This window comes from Amblyraja radiata, chromosome 7 (genome assembly GCF_010909765.2).
Source record: "Amblyraja radiata isolate CabotCenter1 chromosome 7, sAmbRad1.1.pri, whole genome shotgun sequence".
Lineage (NCBI taxonomy): Eukaryota > Metazoa > Chordata > Chondrichthyes > Rajiformes > Rajidae > Amblyraja > Amblyraja radiata.
Window position 1 is genome coordinate 33738692 of NC_045962.1, and position 18029 is coordinate 33756720.

General features: G+C 43.2%; 1 protein-coding gene across 5 annotated transcripts in view; it reads left to right on the top strand.

Annotated features, from left to right (window-relative positions):
• pkp4 (plakophilin 4) overlaps window positions 1–18029 on the top strand; it is a 156050-nt gene that overhangs the window by 15448 nt on the left and 122573 nt on the right. For 4 of the 5 annotated variants that reach the window (XM_033024087.1, XM_033024085.1, XM_033024088.1 and 1 more), the window contains exon 2: window positions 16102–16232. In XM_033024087.1, the coding sequence (XP_032879978.1) occupies window positions 16155–16232 (78 nt within the window). In that variant the 5' untranslated portion in view covers window positions 16102–16154. Of the gene's footprint in view, window positions 1–9166; window positions 9211–16101; window positions 16233–18029 lie in introns of all 5 variants that reach the window. The other variant, XM_033024086.1, reaches the window with a different exon arrangement.

Below are 18029 nucleotides of genomic sequence, written 5' to 3' on the forward strand. Positions count from 1 at the left end.
CCAGCAATGGTGGTAAATGCCTCGGGGTAAGATGTCTGGTGTTTGTTGACCACGGCGTGCAGCTCCTCCAGTGCCAGACGGACGTCTGCCTGGGATGGGATGTAGACCGCGGTCAGGATAATGGAGGTGAATTCCCTTGGGAGGTAGAAGGGACGGCACTTCACTGCCAGATGTTCGAGGTGTGGAGAGCAGGAGTTGGACAGGACTGCCACGTCTGAGCACCACGCAGAGTTGACCATGAGGCAGACGCCCCCTCCTCTCCCTTTCCCAGATGCCAGGGTACGGTCCATACGGTGGATGGAGAACCCTTCAGGCTGGACCGCTGAGTCTGGGGAGCTGGGGGTGAGCCATGTCTCTGTGAATTCTTTTTAGATACAAAAAAAGACGAATGCAAGGGTAACAATCACACAGCATCTCTGATGAAGATGGATAGGAGATGTTTCGGGCCAGGAATCTTCATCAGTCTGAATCAAGTCCTGATCCGAAGCATCGCCGAACCATGTTCTCCAGCGATGTGGCCCGACTCGCTGAGTTACTCTAGCATTTTTTTGTTAACCAGCATCTTCAGTTCCTTATGTCTCCTTTTGATTTAGATACAGTTGGAAGGGTGACTCAGGCGATGTAAAGATGAATTTCACACCCTAGGGGGCTATTCCAGAACAAGATAGTCTTGTTTAGGTTTTGGACTAATTTCTGAAGGACATTTAGTGAAGCAAAAATATTTAAACACATCTGTTCTGACCTTTTTTAATTCTGCTGACTTGCATGTAGACCTATTTTCTGGACTATTTTGGTGTTCTGCTGATTTTGCATCTTCTGTAAAACATTTTCACCAACTCCAAGGTTGTACTGTCATAGCTAAAACCGCTGGATAGATTAAATGATTAGATTATTGTCATATACATCAGGATGCAATGCAATTTCTTGTGTATGTGGAGCTCACAGAATAAACAGTATACATAATGTAATGACGAATACAATGATGAGTGCAAAACAGGAGAATGGTGCAAGATTGTAGTACAAACTCTTGAGTAGTGCAAAATTATATTAAAGTACAATAACTGGATAACCAAATGAGATAGAGGTAAGAATAGAGATAGAGGGCTGCACCTCTGGGAATGGGATATGAAAAGGGATTGGTTCAGCCATCTAGCAGTGGGGGGGGGGAAGCTGTTCTTGAGTCTGGTTGCCCAAACTTTCATGGTACTTTACCTTCTCCCACAAGATTAAAAAAAGAAGAGAGAAGGGAATGGCCAGAGTGATATTCATCCTTGACAATACTTGCAGCCTTCCTGGAGCAAAGCATTGTGAAGATGAACTGCATGCCCAAGCAGGTACCAGCTCGGAGCTTCCAGAAATGTTAAAACGCCTGTAATGACTTGGCAAATTGTATTAACCTCTTAAACTTCTTTGTTTGCTGAGTCATTGTTTCTAACCGGTTCTAACTGGTGTATTGGGAATTTTTTTTTAATCACAATGATCATTAAGTTTCTTTGCATCCAAAAGCTTATTACAATAAAATCAGAGGTAGACAAAAATGCTGGAGAAACTCAGCGGGTGAGGCAGCATCTATGGAGCGAAGGAATAGGTGACGTTTTGGGTCGAGACCGTTCTTCAGACTGATGGGGAAGTGGGGACGGGAAGAGGAAAGGAAAAGGCGGAAACAGTAGGCTGTGGGAGAGTTGGGGAGGGGAAGGAGGGAGAAAGCGAGGACTACCTGAAATTGGAGAAGTCAATGTTCATACTGCTGGGGTGTAAACTACCCAAACAAAATATGAGGTGCTGCTCCTCCAATTAGCGGTGGGACTCACTCTGGCCAGGGAGGAGGCCCAGGACAGAAAGGTCGGATTTGGAATGGGAGGAGGAGTTGAAGTGCTGAGCCACTGGGCGATCAGGTTGGTTCATGCAAACTGAGCAGAGATGTTGGGCAAAGCGATCGCCAAGCCCGCGTGTGATCTCACCGATGTAGAGCAGTTATGACTGGATTTTTTTTCCTTATGCATTATTAGTCATTTTCTTTGCACTAATTATATATTTTGCCTTAAGATGGTATGTTTCGGTAGGTGAATTTTGTTCTGGGCATATGTTCTGAATAAGTGTAGTAATTAAATTTACCTTATAATGCATTTGTATTGCATACTTGTCCATCACTTTGGTGTAAACCAGTATCTGCAGTTCCTTCCTACTCACCTTTCCTTCCATACCTGAAATGTGACTACAGGTATTAACATGCAGCTCTCAAGTTCGAAATCTCCAGTTCAAGCCTGCTGTTTTTACAAGAAATACTGTAATTGTGCTTGGAAGATGTGGAAAAGTTGGTTCTTACAATTTTTGGTGCCTCTGCAGTCCGTCTGTCTTTTTAAAATTTTTGTCCTGTTGAGTGTATAGTTTGGTTGTAGTTTATATATTGTTTTTAGCTGTGTATACAATACAATACCGTTTATTGTAATTTGAACCTCAAATGAAGTTCAAACGAAATTTGGTTTCTGCAGTCATACAACAAGAAAAGAACCAAGACACCCGCCAACGCAATTTACACAAACATCCATCACAGTGAATCTCCTCCTCACTGTGATGGAAGGCAAAGTCTTGTCTCTCCCCTGCTCTCCATTCTTCTCCCGTTGTCAAAGCCCCCGGCGGGCGATGATAAGTCCCGCGGCCGTTAAGGCCGCGCCGGGCGATGTAAGGCCCTGCTCCGGGTCTTGATGTCTCCACGGTGCTAGGCCCCAATGACAACGGAGACCCGACGGGGAAAAGGTCAGGTCCCCGTACAGGGAAGAGATTTAAGTTTCCCCCCCACATATACATAGTTAAACAATATATAAACCACTACACCCAACGGGGAAAAAAAAAAGACAAACTTATATGTGGGCGGCGGGGGAGAGGGGAAACCTTTTAATCTCTTCCCTGCACAAGGACCCGACCTTTTCCCTGTCGGGTCTCCGTTGTCGTTGGGGCCTAGCACCGTAGAGCGGCCTCCAACAGGAACGACCTGGGGGCTCCAGTCGCAGAGCCTGCTGGCTCACCATCATGGAGCTGGCCGGTTTCGGAGCGTGGAGAGCTGTGGTGGCGCGCGGCTGCGACTCGACTTCGGAGGCTCCAGCCGCAGGCCCAGTGGACGATGACATCGGGAGCTTACGGGTCCCTGGTTGAAGACCGCTTTTAGGAGCTCCTGCAACGACAACTTCTCTCGCCTGAATTGCAGGGTTGCAAACGACCTGGAGCGGGGCCTTACATCGTCCGACGCGGCTTTAACGGCCGCGGAACTTGCCATCGCCCGCCGGGGGTTCCAACATCAAGACCAGGAGCAGGGCCTTGCATCGTCCGGCGAGGCCTTAGCGGCCGCGGGACTTACCATCGCCTGCCGGGAGCTTTAACATCGGGAGAAGAATGGAAAACAGGGGAGACAATGCCTTCCATCACAATGCCTTTGCCTTCCATCACAGTGAGGAGAAGATTCACTGTGATGGATGTTTGTGTTAATTGTGTCTTGGTTTTTTTTCTTGTTGTATGACTGCAGAAACCAAATTTTGTTTGAACTTCATTTGAGGTTCAAATGACAAGGAACTAGAAACAAGGAACTGCAGATGCTGGTTTACACAATAGGACACAGGCAGCATCTCTGGAGAACATTGATAGGTGACATTTTGGGTCAACCTTTCAGGCTGATTCAATTTTTTTCTAGTATGCTTACCATAGAAATATCAAATGTGATAATAGTCTTGGTTGTTTTAGTAAAGCTTTTTGAAATGTTTATTGATTTTATTTTCATGACAGTGGCGAATGCAATCCACAACTTTGGTAGAAATCTCATGTTTTATTGATCAAGAAAGACTTTAAAACAACACTTGCATTTTGTAAAACTAAAGACACACAACTTATTAAGCAAAATTTGTCTCTGAACCCCATGAATAAACGGGATGGTTGAGTAAAATACATGATCAAAAAGGGTAGGTTTTGAGCAGCGATAGTTTAAAGATAATTTCTGAATTTTGGTCGAGGCAGCTGAAAGCACAGCAACCACTGTAGCAAATTAAATCGGATGTCCAAGATACCTGAATTGGAGGTACACATAGATTTAAGCCTTATGGGGGATGAAGGAGAGAACAAAGTCAAGGAAGAATTTGAAAATAAGCAATTCCAACATGCTTCGAGTAATTTTGAGCTAGTGTGGATATCTTAACTCGGGAGTTGAGTCTCTCTACTCCAGGTGCATTGTGGCATTATCAACTTTCAGAAACTTCTGATTCGGGCTTTCGTGAGTTTACATTTGGAATTTGTGGTTTCTGTGTCAGCATCGATGAAAATGGTGGGGGAGAGGAGGAAGATCCCCAGGCGAGGCTGTGAACTGTTGAGATAATGGTGTGTGAGTAGGAAGATTGGGTAATTGGAGGGTTTATTTTTCTTATCTACAGCGGTAACCAGATAAGTGCATTCCCACTTGACTGAATGATGGATAGGCATCAATCAAAGTGGATGGTGTCCACAACGAGGTCACTATCTACAGACAGCTTGAAGAAAATTAGTAGCATTTGTCATGCCAGTGCTCTGAGCTTTGGATTTTTTGACATTTTGCCTTGTGGAGGAGTGTTTTCGCATTGGAGGCAGTTCAAAGAAGTTTCACTCGGTTGATATCTGGGATGTAAAGAGTTGGTTTGTGAAGGGAAGGCTAACTGTCTGCAATGTAGGAAAATGAGGCACAATTTTATTAAAACACAGATTCTGAAAGATTCTAACATGGTTTGATGTAGAAAGGATGTTTCCCCTCGAGGGAATCTGGAACTGAGGACATAATTTCAGTAAAAAGGAGTTGCTTGTTGAAGATGAATTTCTTCTCCAAAGGTTGTTAATTTTGAAATTATCTTCCCATGCAACTGTGGCGACTAAGCATTGGAATATATTCCATCGAGTTGGACAGATGGAATATATTGCAATGTTTGTTCTGTAAGGATGTGAAATGGCCTGGAGTGATGGTTAGAAAAGTGAAGCTTGTGCCAAGATCAGATTGACTGTGGTCCTGCTAAATGTTAGAACAAGCTCCAAGTCATAAAGTCTGTTGCTCATTTGTTTCTTTACATGGGCAGAAAGCTATGTGAGAGGTTCAGACTGGAATGATGGTGAATGTTGAGAGGTGATACCAAGGGAATTTGGAACGAGAGTTTTTAAATTGTTTGGCAGATGTGAATGTTACTGGTAAGGCCACCATGTATTCACACGTCACAAAATAAAGGGTTGCTTCTTTGGGCTAAAATGAAGAAACTTCATCCCGAAGGTAGTGAATTTACTAAAGATAGACGCAAAAAAGTTGGAGTAGCTCAGCGGGACAGGCAACATCTCTGGAGAGAAGGCAAAAAAAGTGAGCCCAGAACTAAAATAATAGGCATAAAGTATTGAATGGTAGAGTAGCCTTGAGGAGCTAAATGGTCTACTTTTTCTTAGTCATAAAGTCCAATTGTGCGTGAATAGGCTCTTTGACACAACTTATCCATGTCCCCAAGATGCCCCATCTGAGCATTTGCCTGAATTTGGTTCATATTCCCTCTAAACCTTTCCTATCCATGTACCCATCCAAATCTCTTAAATTATGTTATTGTATCTGCCTCGGCTATCTCTTCTGGCAGCTCGTTCGTACCCACCATCCACTGAGTGGAAAAAGTTAACCCCTATGATCCTATTAAATATTTCCCTTCTCATTTGAAACCTATGTCCTCTGGTTGTTGATGCCCCTACCCTGGTTAAAAGACTCTGTGCTTCATCATATCAATTCCCCCTCATGATTTTAAACACCTCTGTAAGATCTTTCCTTTCGCCTCTTCAATCCAAGGAATAAAGTCCGAGCCTGTCCAATTTCTCCCTGTTGTGCCGATCCTTGAGACCTGACAATCCTCAAACCCTCTCTGCACTCTTTCTAGTTTAAGATTGAGTATATTGAATGGAGGATTCAAATGATCTTCTACTATTTCTTGTGTTCTTATTTTCACTGAATGCAGTGAGTAGTTGCCCTGAACTGCTACAGCCCTTGTGGTGAAAATTCTCTCACCCTGGAGCTAAGCCAACACTGACCTGGGCTCAGTGGGCTGAAGGGCCAGTTTCTGTGGCTAAATAGGGAATTATTGCCTAATTTCTCCTTTCAGAATCTGTTTTAATAAAATCATCTCTCACTTTTCTAAACCCCTGTCAGTTAGCTTTCCCTCAAAACCAACTTTTTACATTCCAGGAATCGGACAAGTAAACCTTCCTTGAACTGTCTCTAATGCAAGAATGTTCCTCCACAAGGTAAATACCACTGTATCTGTGCTGACCATCAAGTACCCATGTATACTTAATCCTGTTTTATGACACTTGGCCCATTGCCTTCTATGCCTTTGTGATTCAAGTGTTTATCCAGACACTTGTTAAATGTTGTAAGCCTCTGCCTCCACCACCCCCTCAAACACCATTCCAAATTCTAGCCTTTGGTTAAAATAATTCTTCATTTGATCCTTTCTAAATCTCCAATCCCTTGCCTTAAATCTTATACCCCATAGGTTTTACATTTTTGCTTCTCACAATTCTGTATACCTCATCTACAGATACCTTTTATTTCAGATTTCCAATATTTCAACTTTTGTTGCTTTTTGATTAAAGATTTAGTTTTAATCATTACTAATGTGCAAACATCTTCATGTGATTTTTGTGATGGAAAGAAGTTGTTGATGAAACAGTTGAAGGTGGTTGGGCATATGATATTCCCCTTGGGTACTCTTGTGCCAGTGAATGGTTAAGTCCACACTGACCTGGGCTCAGAGGGCTGTAGAGCCAGTTTCCGTGCTATATATGTCTGACTCAATATTCTAGGTTAAGGTAATTAATCTTCACTCTCATTGTGCTTTGAGCTGGTATGTCCCAGTCAGTAGGGAGATTTTTTTTTGTTCTTGATTGACAGACATTGACCTATGATGCTGTATGTTGTCAATTAAACTAATTGCAGGAATTCCCCTGTGGAACTATGAATTAAATTATAGACTGTAATAATATCTGGAACTGTGCCTAGTGAAACCAAATTGAACATTTGATAGCCAGTTCATTGGTAAAGTAAGTGCTTCTTTAACACAATTAACAACAGATCTTCTATCAATTTACCATTGACTAGTAGGAAACTAGAATACTCAAGCTATATTGGATTTGTTCTGCTTTTTCAAAAGGATGCAATTGATTTTTTTGCATTTTGGTTAAGCCCCATTTTGTGACTATTGTTGAACAAAATTTGTGAATTAAATTTGATGAATATTAACCTGCAGTGATAGAGATGAAAGGACAATCCATATGGCACTTCTCACCGAGGGTGGTTATAAAAGTTCAAGTGAGTTTAATGTCATGTGTCCCTGATAGGACAATGATATTCTTGCTTTGCTTCAGTACACAGAACATAGTAGGCATTGACTACAAAACAGATCAGTGTGTCCATATATCATAAGTAATATACACACACATGAATAAATAAATTGATAAAGTGCAAATAACAGATAATGGGTTATTAATAATCAGAATTTTGTCCGAGCCAGGTTTAATAGCCTGATGGCTGTGGGGAAGTAGCTGTGGGGAAGTAGCTATTCCTGAACCTGGTTGTTGCAGTCTTCAGGCTGCTGTACCTTCTACCTGAAGGTAGCAGGGAGATGAGTGTGTGGTCAGGATGGTGTGGGTCTTTGATGATACTGCCAGCCTTTTTGAGGCAGCAACTGCGATAAATCCCCTCGATGGAAGGAAGGTCAGAGTCGATGATGGACTGGGCAGTGTTTACTACTTTTTGTAGTCTTTTCCTCTCCAGGGCGCTCAAGTTGCCGAACCAAGCCACGATGCAACCGGTCAGCATGCTCTCTACTGTGCACCTGTAGAAGTTAGAGAGAGTCCTCCTTGACAAACCGACTCTCCGTAATCTTCTCAGGAAGTAGAGGCGCTGATGATAGCTTCAGCTGTTTGATTGTCATATGTCCTGAAAGGGAATAATGAAGATCTTACTTACAGCAACACAACAGATATACTGTAAACTTTACTTTGTATTCTGTGAACATGATAATAACGTACAAACAGTAGTTCAGTGTGTATATAAAAATGTCAAACAACCAATAATGGTGTAAAGACAAAAACAATGCCTTCTCAAGTGTAGATTGGATCTATTGAAGGTGCTGCCTCAAAGGCAACCAGCATCATCAAGGACCCCGGACACACCCTCATTTCTCTCCTGCTATCGGAAAGAATGCATAGGAGTCTGAAAACCATGATGTCCTTGTTCAAGATCCGCTTCTTCGCAACAACCATCACTCTTGAACACTGGGGGAAAAAACCTAATTAATCTATGAGCTACGAACTGCCATGGTTGCACTAAGGACTTATGGCTTTTTGAACTATTAGGGTTTTTAATTAATTGAATTTGTTTATTTTGTTATCTACAAGTATTGTGTTTATAGGCCTGTTATGCTGCTGCAGGTAAGAATTTCATTGTTCCACTGTTGGTACATATGACAATTAAACATTTTGATTCTCGAGTCTTTTGAATTCTTCAACTGAAGAGGAATGGATCTAATATCTTAATCATGATTAGTGCTGCTGCCAATTGAGGAAGTGACTGAAAAGTTCCTGATATAAACTCTGCCAGTTTCTCTGTGAAGAAATGTTTCCTGCAGTCCACCTTCAAAATATACCTCAATCATGCCTTATCTTAACCTCCACTCCTGAGAAAGCAGATGCAACCCCTCCACTTCCTGCTCATAACTGCATCCCAGACAACATCCTGGTGAAATGGAGCAAGGAATTGCTTCAGAATGGGAGTGAGGTGGAGAATTCAAGTGGCAGCAACCAGCAACTCCTGAGGATGAGCTGCAGGTATTTGTGTGTAACCCACACAATCTGCACTTTCTGTTTCCAATGTGCAAGAGCTCACATTGTGAGCATTGAATACCGTGCACTGGATTGGAGGACGTGATTCCCTAACTAAATCCTGTGGTGGTAAAATCTTGCACCAGATATTTTGTATAAAATGGAATCCAAATAACATATTGGTGCAGTTTTTCAATTGCTTTGCAACACTGGATCCCCTCTTCCACTTACCCGTTAATCATCACTTATTCCTAATTTTCTGTACAGTAAAGTTTTAACGTTTTATTTAATTTCCAACTTTTTCCAGCAGGATTATGGTTCAACACATTCTTAACTGAGTAATTATTGGCATAGGTATGAAAATAAATTAAGATTTTAGCTGTATTCACACATCTACAGTAAAATTGGACTAGTTTTGTATTGCTGGTAAAGTTGTAGGATTTTTTTTTAACAAAAAAAGTTGTAGAATAAATGCAGTCTACTTCTGGCATGAAGCCCCAGGCCAACACCTGGGTGAAGTTAATTGAGACTCTTGCTGTTCCTGTTCAATTTGGAAATTGGTTATGTCCCTCCATCCACTTTTTTTTGAAGTTCAGTTCTGCCTCAAATCAATTTTAGCTTAACACTGAAACTTGCAATTAATGTTTTTTAGTTACCAAACAACGGCCAAGCTAGTTAATGGCTGACAAGAACTTGAAAGGGAACTGATGATAACTCAACTATTTTATTGCCAAAATTACAAGTGTTGCAGGGATAACATATTATTGAGCTTTTAAAAGAAAAAGGTCAGCAAAGCAAATTGGAGAACTGTAAATTTGCTGAGGAGTTTAGACTCGCTGACTGTCTAAAGTAGTGACCAATGCCTCGATATTCCATGGACAGCTGTTGAATGGCAAGCGTAGGGAGAAGGATCAAATATTCTCAACATTAGACTCAACTGGCCCGGTGATTGGAAGGGTAAATTAAGGATAGCAAAGGGTCAGGTCTGGAAAGTATTTGGAGGATGACATTGTGGCTTTGTTTGGGGTTTGCACAAAATGAACATGTGATAACAAAGGAGAAAATCATTTGGTGATAAAAACCAAAAAATGCTGTAAACACTCAGGAAGCAATTGTTAAAATTAAGTTTTATTGTTTCAGATATGTCAGCAGTTCTAAGTACTAGCACCTGCAGTTTGGGTTTTTTTTTGGTTTAAATTTAATTTGTTTGTGAAATGTCCAGAAGATCCATGTTAAATCCCAGTAAGGGAATATTGAGGTCTAAGATAATTTGAGCCAGTGGCCAACAGAAGACTAGAAGTATAAAAGGGTCAATAGTGGAAAAGTAAGAATCTATGTGAATGAAGAACAATAGCTTGCCTTCTACAATTCTGACGGGATAATGTAAATCTATATGAGCGAGGTGGGGTGAAATTATTGTAGCAGATATTGACTTGTATTTTTGCATGAATCATTCTGCAACTTTGACTTGAACATGTTAACTGGCCTTTAGACATTAAGCCCACTTCCATGACTCCTTTTGTCACTGGCTGAATAAATGAAGGCAACAGGGAGCTCTTTGCTGGCACAATCATTAAAATGTTATATCTCGTATTTAAATTAGTTGGAATTTTGCAATGGACAGGTGATTAATGTTTTAAATGTGGCAACCATCTGATGATTAACTGCAGCCCTTTCCTGATCCACCCATTTGTGATTTTTTTTTAAAGCTGAGTCACAATTGAAAGTGAAATAGAAAGAAATATTCTGAAATGGGCAAATAGAGATGGCCATATAAGGACCGTGTTCAGAAGGAAATGCCCTGACAAGTTACAACACTTGAACTATTGAAGGCATCCTTGAGCAATGTTTGTTAATTTCTATCCTGCCCTTCCCTCCCTTGCTGTTCCTCAAACAGGCAGTTGCTAGTGACAAAGCCATGATTTGATGCAATTGCGAGATGTTCTTTGCTGTGACTGATACAGAAAAATATGGTTTAACTGTAGGTACTGTTACACCAATGGAAATGACAGGAGCATTGATTTAGGCGGGGTGGGTATATGGCGGTTAGATGAGACTGGTACCTGAGGATTTTGTGTATCCTGGGGTAGAATCACGATATTGAGACCCAAACATATCTGCTGTAAAATCAGATCTTCCGAGTAGGTTTTACTTTACTGGACAATTAACCAATGAAGTCTTGGATTGGAGATTTTCCTGAACCATTCAGCAGCGTACTTGCCTATGGACTTGTGGGGGAGCTTGAAACTGAGCATATTTTTCCATCTCTTGGGATGGGAAATTCTGCTGAACCTGGCAAAGAAGTGGGGTGCGCAGTGGAGTTCCCACATAGTTGGCACAGAGACCAGTATTTTGAATACAGATTAATTATTTTGCATTTAAGTGATATTTCCTAATATGCAGATAACACAATAAAGTGGAACTAAAAACAAAAATTGCTGAAACATTTTGCAGCTGTGAAAAGAGTTAATTTTCAGGGCAAAGACAGACGCCTGACCTTTAGTTTAGCTTATTATCATGTGTACCGTGACACAGTGAAAGCCTACGAGACATTGTTTTGATTTTTTAATATTTGATTTTCAACATCAGTTTTACTGACTTTACAAAAATGTGGCATAGTTGCTTGCAACCAGTAAGCACTGCATTACCAAATGGCATCCTTTTTAGTAACCATTCAGTGAACCCTTTTCTCAATAACTGAATATTAGTAGATCAGAGTTCAAAGTAGTCACTCAGCAATCCGTTGGAAATGTATGTTTCCTCTTTATCATAAGTATTGTAGAATTGCATTTTCAAATTATCCAAATTTGAACAGTGACAATTTTTTATTGTATTTTTGGTATTCTGTGCTACGGTTGTTAGAAATCTGCTACTTTCCCACAATTGGTAATCTACAGTAAATACCGGCTAGTGAAAATACACTCAGTTTTGTTATGGCAGTGTAGCTTCAGCAATTTAATGTAATTCCACCTAATGTAAAAAACCTAACCTCGACCTCACCTTGCCAAGCAACTCCAGACCTATTTCAAAACTGCCTTTCCTTTCAAAAGCCCTTGAAAAGGTAATTTTAAGTCAACTTATGCCTTGCCTTCACCAAAATACTCTCGGAAACTTTCCAATCAGGTTTCAGGGTCCACCACAGCACAGAGTCTGCCTTGTTGAAGGTACATAATGACCTACTGCTCACCGTTGACTCCGGCGACTGTGTAATCCTGCTCCTTCTTGACCTCAGCGCAGCATTTGACACTGTCGACCACACCATCCTAATAGACCGTCTCCAGTACGGGGTTGGTATTGATGGCACTGCCCTGAGCTGGTTCATCTCTTACCTCAAAGGTAGGAGTATCTCGACTAACATAGGCAACTCTTTCTCCTCCCCAGCTAGCCTCTGCTGCGGGGTTCCACAAGGTTCCACCCTTGGCCCCATTCTCTTCTCCCTGGACAGCTGGCGGAGGTATTCACGAGAATCTTCAATCTCTCTCTATCTCTGGCAACGGTCCCCAAGTGCCTGAAAACAGCCACCATAGTGCCGGTGCCGAAAAAGTCCAAAATCACCAACCTCAACGACTACCGGCCGGTTGCCCTGACTCCAATCCCCATGAAGTGCTTCGAAAGGCTGGTCCTCTCCCATATTAAATCCAGCATCCCTGCCTCACTGGACTCCCATCAATTTGCATACAGGGCAAATAGATCGACAGAGGATGCCATCTCTCTGGCCCTTCACACTGTCCTGACTCACCTGGACAGACAGGGCACGTATGTGAGGATGCTCTTCATTGACTATAGCTCTGCATTCAATACGGTCATCCCCACCAAGCTCACCACCAAACTCCACCAGCTAGGCCTCAGCTCACCGATATGCGCTTGGATCCTGAACTTTCTCACGGAGCGACCGCAGGCAGTGAGACTGGGCCCGCACCTGTCCTCCACCATCACCCTGAGCACCGGCACACCACAGGGTTGTGTACTAAGCCCCATGCTCTACTCCCTCTTCACTCACGACTGTGCCCCTGCATTCGACACCAACACCATCGTGAAGTTTGCAGACGACACAACAGTGATTGGGCTGATCACCAACGGTGATGAAACAAAATACAGAGCGGAGGTGCAGAACCTGGCGGACTGGTGCGCCAATAACAACTTGGCACTAAACACCTCCAAGACCAAGGAGCTGATCATTGACTTCAGGAGGTCCCATTCTGGAGAATACGACCCAATCTCCATTTATGGGGAAAGTGTGGAGAGAGTGTCCAGCTTTAAGTTTCTGGGCACTCACATTTCAGAAGACCTCACATGGTCCACAAACACCGCCGCGCTGGTCAAGAAGGCACAGCAACGACTGTTCTTCCTGAGGACATTAAAAAAGACTGGTCTGCCCCAACAGCTGCTGACAACGTTCTACCGCTGCACCACAGAGAGCATACTAACGTATGGCATCTCTGTGTGGTATCTCAGCTGCACGGAGGCGGAGAGGAGAGCTCTTCAGCGCGTCGTCAACAGAGCGCAGAGGATCATCGGGACAGAGCTACCAGCCTTGGAGGGCATCTACCACACGCGGTGCCTCAGGAAGGCCCTCAGCATCCATAAGGACTCATCACACCCCTGCCACGGTCTGTTTCAACTACTTCCCTCCGGCAGACGTTACAAGGCCTTCTACGCCCGAACCTCCAGACTCGGAACAGTTTCATCCCAAGAGCTATAGCGGCTCTGAACCGGCCCAAATGAGTGCCCCCCCACCCACCCCCTTTGGACAGTCTCCCTCAGATGGTCACGTCAATCAATTCAGCTTGTTTATTTATGTATTGTATTTATTTACCTTTCCTGGACATCAGCGGAGCTGCACACTAAATCTCGTTGCACTGACGTGCAATGACAATAAAAGATATATTATATTATTATTATTATTATATGCTCCCCTTAGGCCAAGTCATTCAAAGGCACGGCATTTCCTCCATTGCTATGCAGACGATAAACAACTTTATCTCCCCCTTAAGCCCAAAAACGGGTCAAATCTACTTACCTTATCCACTGCCTCGAGGATATAAAGTGTTGGATGGCCCAGCACTTCCTCCAACTAAACGAGAGTAAGTCTGAGGTCATCCTTCTCGGCCCCTCAGACTCAATCAAAGTGATAGCAGGCAGCCTTGGAAGCCTTACCCCATTACTCAGACCTCACGTCAAAAACCTTGCCGTGATATTTGACTCGGCATTGAACTTTGACGAACAAGTCAATGCCGTGGTAAAAGCTAGCTTCTTCCAGCTTCGGACGATAGCTAAAATAAAACAATTCCTCCAGTTTGATGACCTCGAAAAGATCATCCACACATTTATCTCCTCCCGCCTTGATTACTGCAACTCCCTTTACCCTGGCATCAGCCAATCCTCCCTGTCCCGCCTACATCTGGTCCAAAACGCTGCAGCGAGACTCCTGACGGGCACCCGAAAAAGAGACCACATCACCCTGATTCTGGCCTCTCTCCACTGGTTCCCTGTGCGGTTCAGAATACATTTCAAGATCCTTCTTTATGTTTACAAAGCCCTTAACGGGCTTGCCCCCACCTACATCAAAAGTCTGCTAACCCACCACACCTCCAGGTCCCGCAGATCGGCCGACTTGGGGTTACTGAACATCCTGCAGTCCAGGCATAAGCTCGGGGGCGACCGCGCCTTTGCGGTTGCAGTTCCTAGACTATGGAACAGCATCCCTCTTCCCATCAGAACTGCCCCCTCCATCGACTCTTTTAAGTCGAGACTTAAAACTCATCTTTACTCTCAAGCCTTTCTTGATGTCCTCTGAGAGACATAGCATCTATGAACCAATGTTGTATAACGTTAGTACCTCCACCAATGTAAAGCACTTTGGTCGACGAGAGTTGTTTTTTAAATGTGCTATAGAAATAAAAGTGACTTGACTTGACTCTCCAATCACTACAATAATGAGAGCAGTACAGAGACTGGCTATCCTGTGATGAGTCATTCGTCTGTATATCTCCATAGACTTTCCAGAAGGAATGTCATGGAATTATTTTTATTCACTTGCCTGGATAAATTACAATATCAGTATTGCTCAGAATTGAACACATTCCGTGCTGGTACATGGCAGGTTATGTTGGTAACAATCCATTGCTTGTGTATTCACTTACAGTATATGCTGTATTACATTATATTAGGTTTTATTTATTTAACTTTTGTTTGTTTATATTATCTATTGAATAATGTTTACAAACCTGTTGTGCTTCTGCAAGTAACAATTTCATTGTTACATTTTGGTAAATATGCCAATTCAACATTTTTTGACTGGTTAAGCAGTGATGGTGATTCTGCACCATTACTTGTGTTCCAGTGACTTTAGAGATATCGTGTGGATATCTCTAAAGGCTCTTCGGCCCACCGTGTCCGTGCCGTACAACGATCACCCCGTATACCAACCCCATCCTACACACTAAGGGCGATTTACTATTTTACCAAAGCCAATTAACCTACAAACCTGCATGTCTTTGGAATGTGGGAGGAAACCAGAGCACCCAGAGAAAACCCATGCAGTCACAGGGAGAACGTGCAAACTCCGTACAGACAGCACCCATAGTTAAGTTTCAACCCGGGTCTCTGGCGCTGTAAGGCAACAACTCTACCGCCATGCACTGTGCCGCCCTACCTTGCAAGCATGCAGCCTCCATCACTAATGTAGACAAGTGCAATAGACATGTGGAAAAATTATTACCTGCAAGTCCCCCTCCGAGTTGTAAATTATCCTGACTTTTACAGCTCCTACAGATTGGATCCTTGAAGCACTCTGCCCTGCAGCACTGTCATAACTACACTAGATGGAATGTTTCTGTGCAGATTGGTAGCTGATCACCACCAACCTGAGCAATTGGGGATGGGAATGAGATTCAGGGCTTTGTGGTAAGACCTATATGTAAAATGAATGAAGGGGAAAAAGGGAGAATATATGAAGTGGCAGCAAGAGTGGTACTGGTGCATACTCTAAGCAGTGTTTATTAGCCTGCCTGAGGAAGCCAGTGCTACTGGGCATCATTCCTGTGGGGAATTATGATTATTGTTTGATGAAATTAGTTTGTGTTCCTGCAAACAGGATTTGAGAGAAGCACCCATGACAGAAGGGAAAATATCCTGCTCTTTTAAATTCAACTTTGCTTAAAAATAATATGCTTTCTGTGCTGTGATCACCAGGAAAAAACAAAGACTGTTTGAAGGAATTAACTTGTGTTTTCCCATGTTTAGGTAACATGCCAGCTCCTGATAATGTCCGATTGATGGAATAGGGGAAGCTTCCCATGTGGGAAGCACCCACTCATCTCGTAATGGAGTCTGAGACCACAGCAACCACCATTTTGGCTTCAGTCAAAGAACAGGTATGAAAGTTGTATGAACCGTATTTCTCGGCAATGAAGACGCACCTGCGTCGAATACGCACCCCCAATTTAAGTAGCTAAATTTTGAAAAAAGGATGGTGGGACAGGATCAGAGGTTATGTTTAGTCCAGGGGTCGGCAACATCGCCTGCGTGCCCCGGGACTGGTTGCAGTTCCCAGATCCTGGGACGAGAGAGAGAGAGAGAGAGAGAGAGAGAGACAAGAGAGAGAGAGAGGGACGAGACAGAGACAGAGAGAGAGAGAGAGACAGAGAGAGAGAGAGAGAGAGAGAGAGAGAGAGAGAGAGATGCGAGGTGGGGAGAGATCTCTGACCCCCTCCTTTTCAACGCTTCTGCCCTCCCCGCAACTTTACCCCTGGCAGCCCAGTCAATTTGTGCAGCCCAGGTCGTGCTCACCCGGGCCAGACCCCCCCCCCCCCCCCCCCCAGCGGTGCTGTCCTTTTACAGCCGCTTCCCACTTTACAGCCGCTTAGTACAGCTACATCGTTCTTGATGTTGCTGTACTGAGGGATAGCCAAGTCCATTTTTCTGGGCTAACAACCTACCCTCCGGCCTCCAAGATGCAGGTAAATTTTCACGCCTTATTTTTGGGTAAAAAATAGCGTCTTCATTGCCAGGAAATTATTAATTCCATTTGGTTCTAAACAGGAAAGTGATACAAATGTTAATATTCTTTATCTTATCCTGGATGTTCAGGTTTGTGAACAATTGAGCTGATGACTTGTTAGTGTGTGGGAAGGAACTGCATATGCTGGTTTAAACTGAAGATAGACACAAAATGCTGGAATAACTCAGTGGGACTCTGGAGAGAAGGAATGGGTGATGTTTTGGGTCGAGACCCTTCTTCAGACTTGTTGATGACTTGTTAGCGCAGGCTTTTTTTAACTCCGCACTATGAACATTTATGTCACACAAATTCTCCTTTATCAAATTTACAAAACTGAGATGAGGAAAGAATTCTGCTCCTATGGAACATGCGTGGAGAGAAAATAAGTTAACACAAAATGCTAAAGCAACACATTTTCGTCTTCGTCCCCCTCTTCCACCCCCCCCCCCCCCCAGGCTGGGCCCCACTCCCTTTATTCCCTCCATTCCCCGTGCCCCACCTGGATTTGCACACACTTGTCCCCTTTTCCCTCCCGTTGTCCCCTTTCACTTGTATTCCTTCCGCTGGTTTTACAATCTTTGTTGACTTCTAACCTCCCCCGCCTGGCTTTTATGCAACGGTGCTTTCCTGTTGGATGTTTTTCATTTTTATGACAGTGACAAAGACTCAACATGCTTTATTGATTTTTAGTCACGGTACTTTTTTTTTTTTTCAGTTGCCTAAATTCCATCCCTTTCATTGTTAAATCATCTAAAACCTTTCCTTATCCATAAGCCTTGGGCGTCAGAGGGAATTCCGTGCAGATGCCGACTGTGGCAGCACTGCGCTCTGAGATAGCTGTTCACATGTCCTTGCACCGACCGGACAGGGCTTGGCAAAGGAAGGACCTGCCTGTGACTGCTAACCCTCCTAGGCAAATCTTATTGTCCCACGATTAACAACATTTGTTGTTTCTTCGTCCCTGCCAATAAAATGAACGTCATCCTGTAGGAATGCATATTGCAGTGGTGGGGGAGGATGTTTAAGTTGCAGAATATTGCAGTACGGATGTTTTTCTAGGAATGCAACTCCTTAATGCAGCGGACACCTATATGGAGTGTCCATGTCATTATTTCGAACTATAATCTCTATTCCAGTTCATTTGGAAATGATTAAAGTTGATTTGTAACAC